The following is an 11,777-nucleotide window of genomic DNA, read 5'->3' on the forward strand; positions in this document are numbered from 1 at the left end:
CACCCCCTCACCCAGCTGGGGAGCCTCTGGTGCGTGAGCCCATGATCCGCGTCTCCCGCGTGCTGGGCATTGGAACCTGACCCGTGTAGGGCCCACCGCTTTGACAGGGAACCCCCATCCCGTGCACAGGGGGATGCTGAGGCTGCCGTGGGCGGGCCCTAAACACCCAGGGAGCCAGGAACTGAGCCGGGCCGTGTCCCCAAAGCGCAGCCTAGCCTTTGCACGCCCAGAAGGTTCCGGAGGGATGGCTGCTGCCTGACCCCTGCACCCCTCCCCCCACCTTCGGCCCGCAGGAGGTCATCACACAGGATTACACGCGGCACCACCCGCAGCAGCTGAACGCACCCCTCCCGGCCCCCCTCTACTCCTTCCCTGGAGCCAGCTGCCCGGTCCTGGACCTGCGCCGCCCCCCCAGTGACCTCTACCTCCCGCCCCCGGACCATGGCGCCCCGGCTCGCGGCTCGCCCCACAGTGAAGGGGGCAAGAGGTGAGCGTCGGGGGGGGTGACCCTTGCGGTTTAGCTCCTGGGGCACCTCTGTCAGGTGCCTGCTGTAGGAGGGCTGAGCTCGGCCAAGTGCGAGGCCCACCTGGTGTCCTTGCGCGGATGAGAAACTGAGGCTCAGGGAGACGGCGGGCGGTTTGCTCAAGGCCACGGTGCTGACAGATAATAGCTGACGCGTCCGTCACGCTCTGTGGGCTCCAGCCGCCACGTGTTAACCGGGATGCTCACCACAACCCCAGGAAGCGTAGGCGGTATTGTCCCCATGTCACCGGTGAAAGAACTGAGGTACGGAGAAGCGAATTCCTTCATCTCCGGGGACACAGCCAGTGAGTGGCAGAGCCGGGATTTGAACCAGAGCCGAGGGTGGCGAGCACAGCCTCCCTGCAGGCACACGTGCTCGCTTCTGGTTCCCCCAGGAGCACTAGGGCTTGGAGAGGAGAGGGCGGCCCCCGGCTCTAGGACGAAGGGAGCCACTCGAACGGGGGCACCACATGAGCGAGCCACAAGGGCGGGAAGGACATCTCTGGGGGACAGTGGGGCACCGGGCGTGCGCTGCAGCAGGGGTCAACTGACTACCGCCCGTGAGCCAAATCCAGCCCACAACCCACGAGCTACAGGTAGTTTTACATTTTTAAGAGGTTGTAAAAGAAGAAACACAGCAGAGCCCACAAGTGGCCCGCAGTGCCCGACACAGTGGCTCTCTAGCCCGTGCAGAAAGACTCAGGGGAGGGCAGAGCTGGGAGGGGGCAGGAGAGGGACACGTCCCCCACATCACTGCGGGGGAGAGAGCGCCGAACTCGGACCACAGACCCTCTCTCTGCTCAGGTCTCCAGAGCCCAGCAAGACGTCCGCCCTGGGCAGCAGTGAGGATGCCATCGAGCCCGTGTCCCCACCCGAGGGCATGGCAGAGCCTGGGCATCCCCGAAGCGCCATGTACCCGCTGCTGTACCGGGACGGGGACCAGGCAGAGCCCAGGTACCTCCGTGGCACCCACTCTGCCCCCGGGATCCTCATGACTCAGCCTCTGGCCCACTCGTGGCCTTGGCCCACCGCGGTGCACTTGGGGCTCCACTGGGCCTTTGTGTGTGGCTGAGAGATCTCAGACCCGCAGAGCAGGGGTTAACGGCTGGAGGGGCGTCCACGGCAGCTTCCTGTGCTGTGGACTGCACCTCCTGGCTCAGGCCAGGCCCCTGCTGCTAGCGGACCTGAGAAACCATGAGCTAAATGTGCTGCACCAATCGGGGCGGGGTGGAGACAGAGAAGAAAGCCAGGTCCCTGGGTCTTGGGAAGGATGTGGTCTGAGCACCTGTCTAGTTCTTCCAGGGGCTGTTGCAGGTAGTCAGGGATGGCCCACCAGAGCAGCTGGGGCTCTCCAGAGACACCCTGAGCCCAGGAATAGGTGAACTACAGAGAAGATTCCAGGAGCCGTGGTCCCTAAGAGATGAAAGATGTAGGTATGGGGTAGGAGAGGCTCGGTTCTGAATTTCTAAGGCAGGTCAGGTAGTAAGCGCCCCATCGTCAAAGGTATGCAAGCTCCACACTGAACAAACTGACCTAGGTTCTCTGATCCTCGCAGCAGAATGGGCTCTAAATCTCCAGGCAACAGCAGCCAGCCGCCGGCCTTCTTCAGCAAACTGACCGAGAGCAACTCCGCCATGGTCAAATCGAAGAAGCAGGAGATCAACAAGAAGCTGAACACCCACAACCGGAACGAGCCAGAATACAGTAAGCGGCGAGCCCACTGCCCTGGGAACCAGGGGCCCCCGTGGGGCTGGGAGCCAGCACGGTGGTAGAAACCCACGGGGTACTTGCCCGGCTCCCCCACTGGCCCTTCCCCGCGCATTCAGGGAGCCCGGCGGTCTCCGTCTCTGCCTCGGGTGCCCGCCGGGACAGAACAGTGCCTGGGTACGGCCGGCATTCGGCGAATACTCAGATGGGCGGGTCTGTGCGGAGCCCCTACTGGGAACCAGGGATTGGGGTCTTACCCACCCAAGGGCCCTGTGTGTCCCCTGTTCACAGCACTCACCGTGTTTGTGATTTTTTCCTCCCCACTTACGCGGTTACCGGAAGTGAATCCTAACTTAGCCTCCGCCCCTTAGCACAATGCTGGTTAGAATTGCAGCCTCCAGACCTGCTGACCCTGTGTACATTGAACAAGCTCCCGCAGAGTGCGCCTTGCCTGCACGAGACAGGGGACCGTGCGGGGGCGGGGGCGTTCCTCGGACCCGTAGGCCCGCAGGGCTTACCCATCTTGTCGCCTGCCTCTCCAGATATCGGCCAGCCCGGGACGGAGATCTTCAACATGCCCGCCATCACCGGAGCAGGTAAGCGTCCGGCCCGGGCTACACGGCCACCGGCCCCCTCCCTGCTCTCTCCGCCACCCCCCGTCATGGCTGCGCGCTGGGGAGGTTGGGCTGGGCGTGCGGGACCTGGGAGGGGACTCGGGGAGCGGGCGCAGCCTCGGAGGCCGCTGGGGCCCTCGCCCCAGCCACAGTCACGGTGACGGAGGGCCTCTCTGAGTTCAGCTGTGTCCCTCCCTCTGGACTCCGCAAACCGGCGGTGGGGGTACAGGCTCACACGGAAGGCGAGGCTTTGCAGGGAGTCGACACTGGAGTTACACCGCAAGGCCCCCTGGTGTGTTGACTTCAGGATTAGGGGCGCACAGCCGCGTGGAAGCACCAGTCCCTGCCGGGGCCTCGGGGGGGGGGAGACTGGAGTGTGACGGGAAGTGGGCGTGCGCTCGGTGCGCCCAGGCTCGCTCAGGGTCCGCCTGAGCGTTCTCCGAGAGAGAGCATCGGCTTCACTCAGAAATTCGAACCCCCCGGGGAGCTGAGGGAACAACGAAGACGGGTGACGGAGATGGGTGAAAACTCACACGCGTGTTTGAAACTCCAGCCCGCTTTGATGGTTTGTGGCTGGGGGGCCCCCGGGGTCGGATCCCCAGCCCCTGGTGGGGGCTGCAGTGTGTGTTTCCACTGCTTCGTGGCGGGGCTTTGTGGAATCGGCTTCGAAAGTCCGGTGAGAGGAGACTGAGCCCAGCGCCCACTGGGGACTGGCGCCTCCACGGGCAGGACCCTGTCTAGGGGGGTTGGAGGTGCCGGGGGTGTTTGCGGGGCTGTGGCCTCTGGGCTCTGTGCGAGCCTGAGGCCAGAGGAGCAGAGGGGAGATGGGGGGCCTTCCCTGGGGCCATCGGGGGCCTCGAACCCTGGGAACGTGGTGAGCGAAAGACCAGCATTTCATCCTCACTGGAGGTCATCAGGGCCTCCAAGTGGGGGGCTCGCCCGTCTACCCAGAGACTAGACACAGGGGGCTTCGCTGAGCCTCGGACAACAGGCAGGAGACGGTTCGGTCGAACCAACGATATGGTTAGAAATGAATGTTTCCGGAACATTCCAAATCGTGACGCAGGCACGAGACGCGTAGGCGTGTATGTACATGCAGAAATCCATGCAGTGGTGCAGCAAAGCTAAGACTTCTACATAAATTCGATTCGGCTTTTTTTTTTTAAGCAGTTAGTCCACACACAAAAATTTCCCCAGACCCCGGTCTCTGCTGCTCAGCCCCTGCATCAGACTTTGCCTTGGTAACTGGAGATGGTCAGGCTTCCTGTCTGCCTGGCACCATCAGATCCGGGACCCGTGGCCCTGGGTGGAAGGCTCGGGAACATCTGTGATTGCTCACCCCTGCTGGAAATCCTGCTCTTTCTTGGAGAACGTGGCTTTTTTTCCACCTCTTTTTTTTTTTTTTTTTTTTTGAAGTGCTGAGGAAAATGTGGCCAAGACGCAGCTAAAAAGGTGGAGAGGGTGTCCCTGGCTGTGAACAAGTTTGAGGCAGAAAGGAAGAAAAGAAAAGGAAAACGTAGGGAGCAAACAGTTGCTACGCAGAAGTGTGATTTTTATTTAAAAACAATTGTTAATGTTTATTTACTTTTGAGAGAGAGAGAGAAAGAGGAGAGAACCCAAGAGAGGGAAGGACAGAGAGAGAGAGAGAGAGAGAGAGGGAGATGCAGAATCCGAAGCAGGCTCCAGGCTCTGAGCTGTCCGCACAGAGCCAGACGCGGGGCTCGAACCCACGAACCGCGAGATCATGACCTGAGCCGGAGTCGGACGCTGAACCGACCGAGCCGCCCAGGCGCCTCAGACATTTTTAAAAGCCTCTGTGTCCCTCCCAGCCTCACAGAAGCCATCAGGGAAGTTGGCTGATGAGCTGGGGGTCGGAAAGACTCGTCCCCTGGCCACTTGGTATTCATTCACACGGTCCACCAGAGTGGAAGTTTTGAAATCCATGCAGACAGTGCTCAAGGCCGGCAGGCGGGGGGGGGCTTGAGCTTTGCTGGCTTAACAGAGATGCTGAGGAAGAGACACAAGCCCCCGGCTTGTGAAAGGCCCCGGAATGATTCACAAGAAAGATGAGAAAGGGGCAGGATACCTGGTGGATGGAAACAGGCTTACTTAATTCACGTGGCCGAGTGGTGGGCATCTGCAGGGGCCTGTCTGGGACCGGTCTGTTGATTCGACCGCTTTGTGAGCAGGTGGCCGGGCTGGGGGCGGTCGTGCATTTGTCTCCAGCTCTGCCCTGTCCCCCGCACGCACGTAACTGCATGGCTGCCTCCCCACCTCACCGTCCGTCTCTGCACCTCTCTCTCCTCATGGCTCCCAGGCAGGGAGGGGTGGGGGGGTGGAGAGCTAGGCCCAGTGTGGGGAGAGGGGAGGGCGGGCGGTGGGGGGCTGAGGGTCCCAGGCCTCGCGGGGGTCACCTTCCCTGCTAGAGTCTCTTCCTCAGCCCCTGCCGGCCCCGGGCACCCCGAGCAGACCCCTCACACCCAGGACCAGGCTCTGGCTTGCCCTGGTTTCCCAGCTGTGTGTCCCCAGATGGGGCGTCCCTCCGATTTCTGCTGGCAGTAAACACACACACACGCACACACACACACACACACTCTCACTCCCAAGCCACTTGGAATTTTTAAAAAGATGCAGGCCCAGCTGGGATTCGGGGGGCAGAAGGGGCTTCCGATTTCCCAGAGGACAGGGTAGGAGAAACTGGGGGGGGGGTGGTCATCTCGCCTCCCAACCCCCCCACCCCCGGGGCCCGAGTCCGAGGGAGCCGCCTGCCCCCGATCACCACTGCAGGAAAATAAGGGGGGGGATAGGGCAATAAACGTGTTGCTTTGGCGAAATGTGCTCACTGTGTATTCTCTCTTCTCCTCCCTCTCTCCCTCTCTCCGCTTCTCTCCCCCTCTCTCCGTTGTCCCCCTGGCCCCTCCTGGCCCCTGTGTGTGTGTGTCTCTCTCCCAGGCCTTATGACCTGCAGAAGCCAGGCGGTGCAGGAACATGCCAGCACCAACATGGGGCTGGAGGCCATTATTAGAAAGGCGCTCATGGGTAAATATGATCAGTGGGAGGAGCCCCCGCTCAGCGCCAATGCTTTTAACCCTCTGAATGCCAGTGCCAGCCTGCCCGCTGCTATGCCCATAACCGCTGCTGACGGACGGAGCGAACACACACTCACCTCGCCAGGTCTGCAGGCCTCCCCCGCCTCGGTCCTCCAGCCCCACCTGCCCCGTCCGTCCCCCTCCCGGTGTCATTAATCTCGCGCCTCCGCGTTCCTCTGACCAACCCCATCCAGCTTTGGAGCTTGTGACTGTATTTTTGTGTGTGTTTGATGTGGTTCTGGAGTCGGCTAATCCCAGGCTGGGCGGGCACAGCCCCAGCCCCCCCACCCCCTTGCCCACTGGGGCTGAAGGAGCTGCTGCTTTTCTAAAAACACGCCCTGCTGTCCGAGCCCTGCCCTGCCTTGTTCCCCTGCTGGACACGGGTCCCCGGGAGGCCCACGTCCGGGCCCAGCTTTGCGTCTCCTGGGGAGATCAGGCTAGAGCGAGGACCCGCCTCTGTGTGGGTCAAGGGGACCCCTGGGCTCTTGGCAGCCAGGCCCATTGGCTCCGCATCTGCTGGGGCCACCGTGTGTGTCCCTGGCTGGCCTGGGACCTGAGGGGGAGGAGACCGGTGTCTGTGTGCCAGCCCCAAACTCAGATGAGTCAGGGAGAGCACAGGGGCCAGCTCCCCATCTGCCCCATGTCCCTGAGCAACACTCTGCATATCTGAACGAGGACTGTGCAAGGAGACCTCAGGCCCGTTTGTCTGACCTGGACAGTCTGGTCCCAGGAAGATTCTGGATTTAATGGGGGCCCAGGCCTGGCCTCTGGGGTCCCGGCTTCTCTGTGGAAGGTCTACAGCCTTCCCGGCCCTGGTACGGCCCTGGGGCAATGGTCAGGGGCAAGTCAGAGGCCTGAGGCTTCGTGTTCGGGGTAACAGCCCCTGGGTGGGTGGGTGGGCCTCAGGGCGGCCCGAGGGGGCTTTGAAAGTAGTTCAGCTCACTTCCCTAGTCGGTTCTGGGTCTGTCCATCTGGTCGACCTTGGCTTCTCAGCAGGGCTGAGCTGCTGTTCTCTCCTCTGTGGGGGCCTGGGAGGCAGGCGTCCAGGGCCTCACCCCCCCCCCGCCCCGGCCCCACCCCCACCCCCACCCAACCCCCCCCCCTTTGCCCCCCGCCCTGTGAGTGTCGTCTGCACAGTCCAACGTGGCCCCTTCCCGTGTGTTCTCCTGCAGGTGGTGGCGGGAAGGCCAAAGTCTCTGGCAGACCCAGCAGCCGCAAAGCCAAGTCCCCGGCCCCGGGCCTGGCGTCCGGGGACCGGCCGCCCTCCGTCTCCTCGGTGCATTCGGAGGGGGACTGCAACCGCCGGACCCCACTCACCAACCGCGTGTGGGAGGACCGGCCCTCGTCCGCAGGTGGGCGGCAGGGCGCGGTGCTTGGGCGGGCCTGTCGCTGTCCCCAGCACAGTGCGCAGGTCCCCTGGGTGGGGTCGGGGGGAGCATCTGCACTGGGCCTGGCCAGCAGCCTGAACACCTACTGTGTGCAGAGTGCGTGGTCTGGCCTCTGGCCCTGACCAGAGAGGAGGGAAGGTTCGGGGAGTGAGTGGAGAAGGCCGATCCCATGGGCTTGGCAGGTTGCGGGAAGCTGGGTTTTCTTCACGGGCACAAGGAGCCCCTGGAAGGTTCTAGGTGGAAAGCGCCTGCAAGAGGACAGACCCGAGGGGCGAGGGCACGGGAACAGCAAGGAGGCCCCTCCCCGTCCCGGCGACAGCTGGCCCCGGGCACGGTGGGGGGGGAAGTGGTGTCAGTGGGGAGAGGTGGGCAGCTTTGAGCCGCTCGCGGGAGTGACACCGGGACAGTGGCCAGACGTGGGAGGCCGAGGCCCAGTCCCCAGCGTGGTCGGCAGGTGGGCCCACGGGCAGTGCCCAGCTCACAGGGGGCCTCCCGGTCGTCTCTCCTGGTCTTTCCGGCAGGTTCCACACCGTTTCCCTACAACCCCCTGATCATGCGGCTGCAGGCGGGTGTCATGGCCTCCCCACCCCCGCCCGGCCTCCCCGCGGGCAGCGGGCCCCTTGCCGGTCCCCACCACGCCTGGGACGAGGAGCCCAAGCCGCTGCTCTGCTCACAGTACGAGACGCTCTCCGACAGCGAGTGACCGTCAGAACGGGCTGGGGGGCGGTGCCGGGGCCCAGCCAGCGGCCAGAGCAGCCGGGCAAGGAGGGGGCCGCTGCCGACCCCCCCCCACCGAGGAAGGAGCCCCTGAGTCTGCCTGCGCGCCTGTCCGTCCGTCCGTCCAGAGCCGGCATCCTTGCCTGTCTAAAGCCTTAACTACGACTCCCGCCCCGGGCTGGCCCTGTGCAGTGACCTTACTCAGGGGATGTTTACCTGGTGCTCGGGAGGGGAGGGGCCAGGGAGGGGGCGCGGCGGCGTGTGGCGGCCACACGCACGCAGCCGGGGCGGCCAGGGACCCAAAGCAGGATGACCACGCACCTCCCATGCCACTGCCTCCCCCCTTAACGCATTTGGAACCAAAGTCTAAACTGAGCTAGCAGCACCCTCCCTCCGTCCCCATTCCGCTTATCGCTCTGGACAGACGGACACAGGCGCTGTCCAGCCCCCGGCGCTCTCGTTCCCGGTCAGCGAGACTGCCGCCGACCCAGTGAGGCCAGATGGGCGGGCGAGAGGGCCAGGTGGGGTCTGGGGCGAGCGGAGGCTCGGAGGGACCGGACCGTTTGTTCTCACACATGGTTGCCGCGGCGGTGGGAAGGAAAGGCAGGTGTACATGATGTATTGGTTTACAGGGTATATTTTTGATACCTTTGATGAATTAGTTCAGATGTTTTACGCGAGGAAGGACTTGACCCAGTATTATTGCTGCTGTGCTTTTCCATCTCTGCTTACCGTTCAGGAGGCGTGTGCAGGCCGCCATCGGTGACCCCATCGTCCGCGGGCCTGAGGGGGCCGGGGGCTGCCGGCTCGCGGGCGCCCCTTCGTCCTCCCCCCCGCCCTTCCTTGGGCAGAAGGAATTTGATGGGTGTTCTGTGACCGCCATCTGCGCACGGCGGTGGCATTCTGTCATTTACACACGTTGTTCTCATTAAAAAGCGAATTATACTCGAGCGACGAAGGCTTCTTCTCTGCCTCGGACTGCACGGCCACGGGGCAGGCGACTGGGGGCTTGGGGGGACAGTGCGAGTGTGACCCCGGAGGGGCAAAGACACATCCCCCCTGAAGTCACCAGGCCCGTCCCCTTGGCAGGTGAATAGCTCCATCCGTGGCGAGAATGTCACCGTGAGGGCGTCCGTACACGTGGGGGAAGGTGAGGAGCGTGCACGCCTGGGGAGGGGTCACAGGGCGCGTCCCGATGACCGTCGCCGGGTGTCCCTTGCTAAATACGCTTGCGGCCACTCCCGCCGGGGTCGTGAGGACACGGGGCCTTTGCCGTCACCGCCGCCTTCGATGCGAGGCACAAGGGAGACAGCCCTTGGCCTCTCGGGTCCGGAAACGGCTGCCGGGCCGCTGCTTGTGGTTTTGGTCGGAGCGTCCCCGCTCTGGCTTCCTGTGTGCGTCGCGAACACAGCCCGAGTTCTGGAAAGGCTGTGATCCGTCGCCGTGGCGGATGCTGGGGGCAGCCTCGCGGGGGCCCCTCCCCCGCCCCTCTCCGCAGCACCTCGTCTGCCCCGTCGGGCCGGGCGCCTGACTCTGGAAGGGCACTCAGGGGTCCTCGCTGCCCAGCGTCCTGTGTGCCTGGCATGTGTGTGGGTGTGTGCCGTGGGCCCCCGGGTGCCCCTCGTGCCGAGCCTGGGTGTCGTGGTCCTGGAACCCACCCTGTCCCTGTCCTTCAGCTTCCCGGCCCAGGGCTGCCGGCCCCTTGGCCCATCCAGGGACGGACACCCCCCGAATACCCAGAGAGGGGCCACCCTGGCCCAGCGGACTTGTGAACAGACCGCCGTGTCTGGCCAAGGGGATGGTGTTTATGCAGTTTGGAACCGGCTTCCAGGACTCTGATGGGGCCTTGCCAGCAAGGATGGTCACGGGCCCAGTTGGGGGGGCGGGGGGGGGGTGGTCCTGTCCCACACCAGCTGTCCCCGTTCAGCACATCGGAGGGGCCCCCACAGGACTTGGGCCAGACACGGGTACGCCGGCCGCAGCAAGTGCTGTCCCCTGCCCAACCTCCACGTGAGTGGTGCCCAGTTTCCCTGGTGGCCAGCACCCCACCTCCTCGGGGTGTGTACCTGGGAGGTCCCACGATTTAGGGGTGGCGGGTAGGGGTGGAGGAGGGGTCAGAGTGCGCAGGGGACACTGCCCACGAGCCTCCCCGGCCCTGTGCGTCTCCCTGTCTATCCTGCAAGCCTGCGCCCTGAGTCAAGATGTGAGTGTGCGGTTGTGATGGTCTGTGTAGCCTCCGGAATGTTCTGCGTGCCCCCCTCCCCCCACAGCGGCAGCCGGCCTCAAGGCCGCCCCTCCAGGCTTCAGCTCGGTACTTGGGCTGCAGTACTGAGGCTGGCAGGCAGGTGGCAGTGTCGAGCCAGCAAAGGGCCCTGTCCTGACCACAGGCCTCCCCCCACTCCGGGTGTAGACCTGCCCCCATCTGGAATCCAGGATGGGCCAGCTTGTGTTGGCCACACCAGCCACCAGGGCTTGGCCACGCATGCCGGTGCTACCCAGGATCCCATGGCACCTCCCTCAGCCGCGCAGAGTGATACGGGGGTGAGGGCTCAAGTCTCCGCCCACATGGTCCTCTCTACCAGCCCCCTGTCTCTGTGGCCTCAGAGTTGACACCGTCTGGCACCTGTCTGTCTTCTCTGAGCACCGGTGGCCCGGACCCAACACGGGGTGTCTGCAGGGTGTAGAGAGAACTCGTGGCCTCCTGGTGCCTACAGAGGACCCGCCCTGACCTCCAGCCTACCGGCCAGTCCTCAACCCCCGGCGTTCATTCCACCCCCATCTTGTTTGGTTTTCTCACTGTTCCGTCTTTAAGGCAGTGGCCTGTGGTGTTCCCCTGACCCTCATCTCCGTGGAAAACTCCTACACACACGTTAAAACCCAGCTGGGACATTGCCTCCTCTAAGAACTCGTTATCCCTCTCCATTTTCTTGTCCCCCCGGCTCTCTGATAACACACTGCACGTCTCAAGTTGGACAGAACCCCTCAAGGGCAGAGCTCGTGTTCTTCCTTTCCAGCCCAGTTGTTGACCGAGCCTCCCTGGCGACTGTGTTAAGCTGAACGGACTCTGTGAGGAGCAGATCTCCTAGAAAGCCACAGTGTGATTTGTAAAGGGAAGGGGAGTTGTTGGCAAACGTCTGCGTGTTTTAGGACATTGGGAAGTCGGTTGAATGCAGATTCCTGGGCCCCCACTAGAGAAAATGAATATGAGTCTGTAGGTCGGGGGTGGGGCCCGAGAATCTGTGTTTTCAACAAGCAGCACAGGGGTTTCTGATGGGGTGGCCTGCAGCCCCCGCGGGAGTGGGAGCCCGAGGCCGGAGCTTGACCCGTGCCTAGAACCTTCTGTTTGGCCAGGGAGTCTCCAGTCAGGGCACAAGAAGCTCCATGGAAGGACGCCCGGCCAAAAGAGCTGCCGCCCTCGGTGGGGACAGGAACAGACTGGTCCCCAGGGCACTGGGCTTGGCTCACAACAAGCGCTCCCGGGGCTGGGTGACGCAGACACCGTGATAACTGGAGCAGTCAGGGTGGCTTCCTGGAGGCGGTAGCTCTCGGGGCGAGGGTGGGCTGAATGGAGGGAACGTGTGTGGGCAAAGGCTGGGAGGCGAGACCCGGCCGGGGACATTTGGGAGCCCAGGGCGGCCACACATAGGTCAGCGTGGGGACCCAGGATTTCCTGAGAAGGAAGGAGACCCAACAAGGTAATTTGCTGGTTTTCTGCAATTGGGGTGATCGTGAGTTTGCA

The 11,777-nt window shown here is 63.5% G+C and overlaps 1 protein-coding gene across 25 annotated transcripts in view; it reads left to right on the forward strand.

The window, feature by feature from the left end:
* Positions 1-9,037, forward strand: part of NCOR2 (nuclear receptor corepressor 2) — a 218,807-nt gene extending 209,770 nt beyond the window's left edge. For 7 of the 25 annotated variants that reach the window (XM_042910758.1, XM_042910761.1, XM_042910763.1 and 4 more), the window contains exons 42-48: positions 294-487; positions 1,328-1,477; positions 2,079-2,227; positions 2,773-2,826; positions 5,797-6,018; positions 7,106-7,285; positions 7,843-9,036. In XM_042910758.1, coding sequence (XP_042766692.1) covers positions 294-487; positions 1,328-1,477; positions 2,079-2,227; positions 2,773-2,826; positions 5,797-6,018; positions 7,106-7,285; positions 7,843-8,024 — 1,131 coding nt within the window. In that variant the 3' untranslated portion in view covers positions 8,025-9,036. Of the gene's footprint in view, positions 1-293; positions 488-1,327; positions 1,478-2,078; positions 2,228-2,772; positions 2,827-5,796; positions 6,019-7,105; positions 7,286-7,842 lie in introns of all 25 variants that reach the window. The other 18 variants (XM_042910767.1, XM_042910766.1, XM_042910771.1 and 15 more) reach the window with 9 other exon arrangements.
* Positions 9,038-11,777: the final 2,740 nt, after the last annotated feature.

The sequence above is a fragment of the Panthera leo genome, chromosome D3 (assembly GCF_018350215.1).
Source record: "Panthera leo isolate Ple1 chromosome D3, P.leo_Ple1_pat1.1, whole genome shotgun sequence".
Taxonomy (NCBI): domain Eukaryota; kingdom Metazoa; phylum Chordata; class Mammalia; order Carnivora; family Felidae; genus Panthera; species Panthera leo.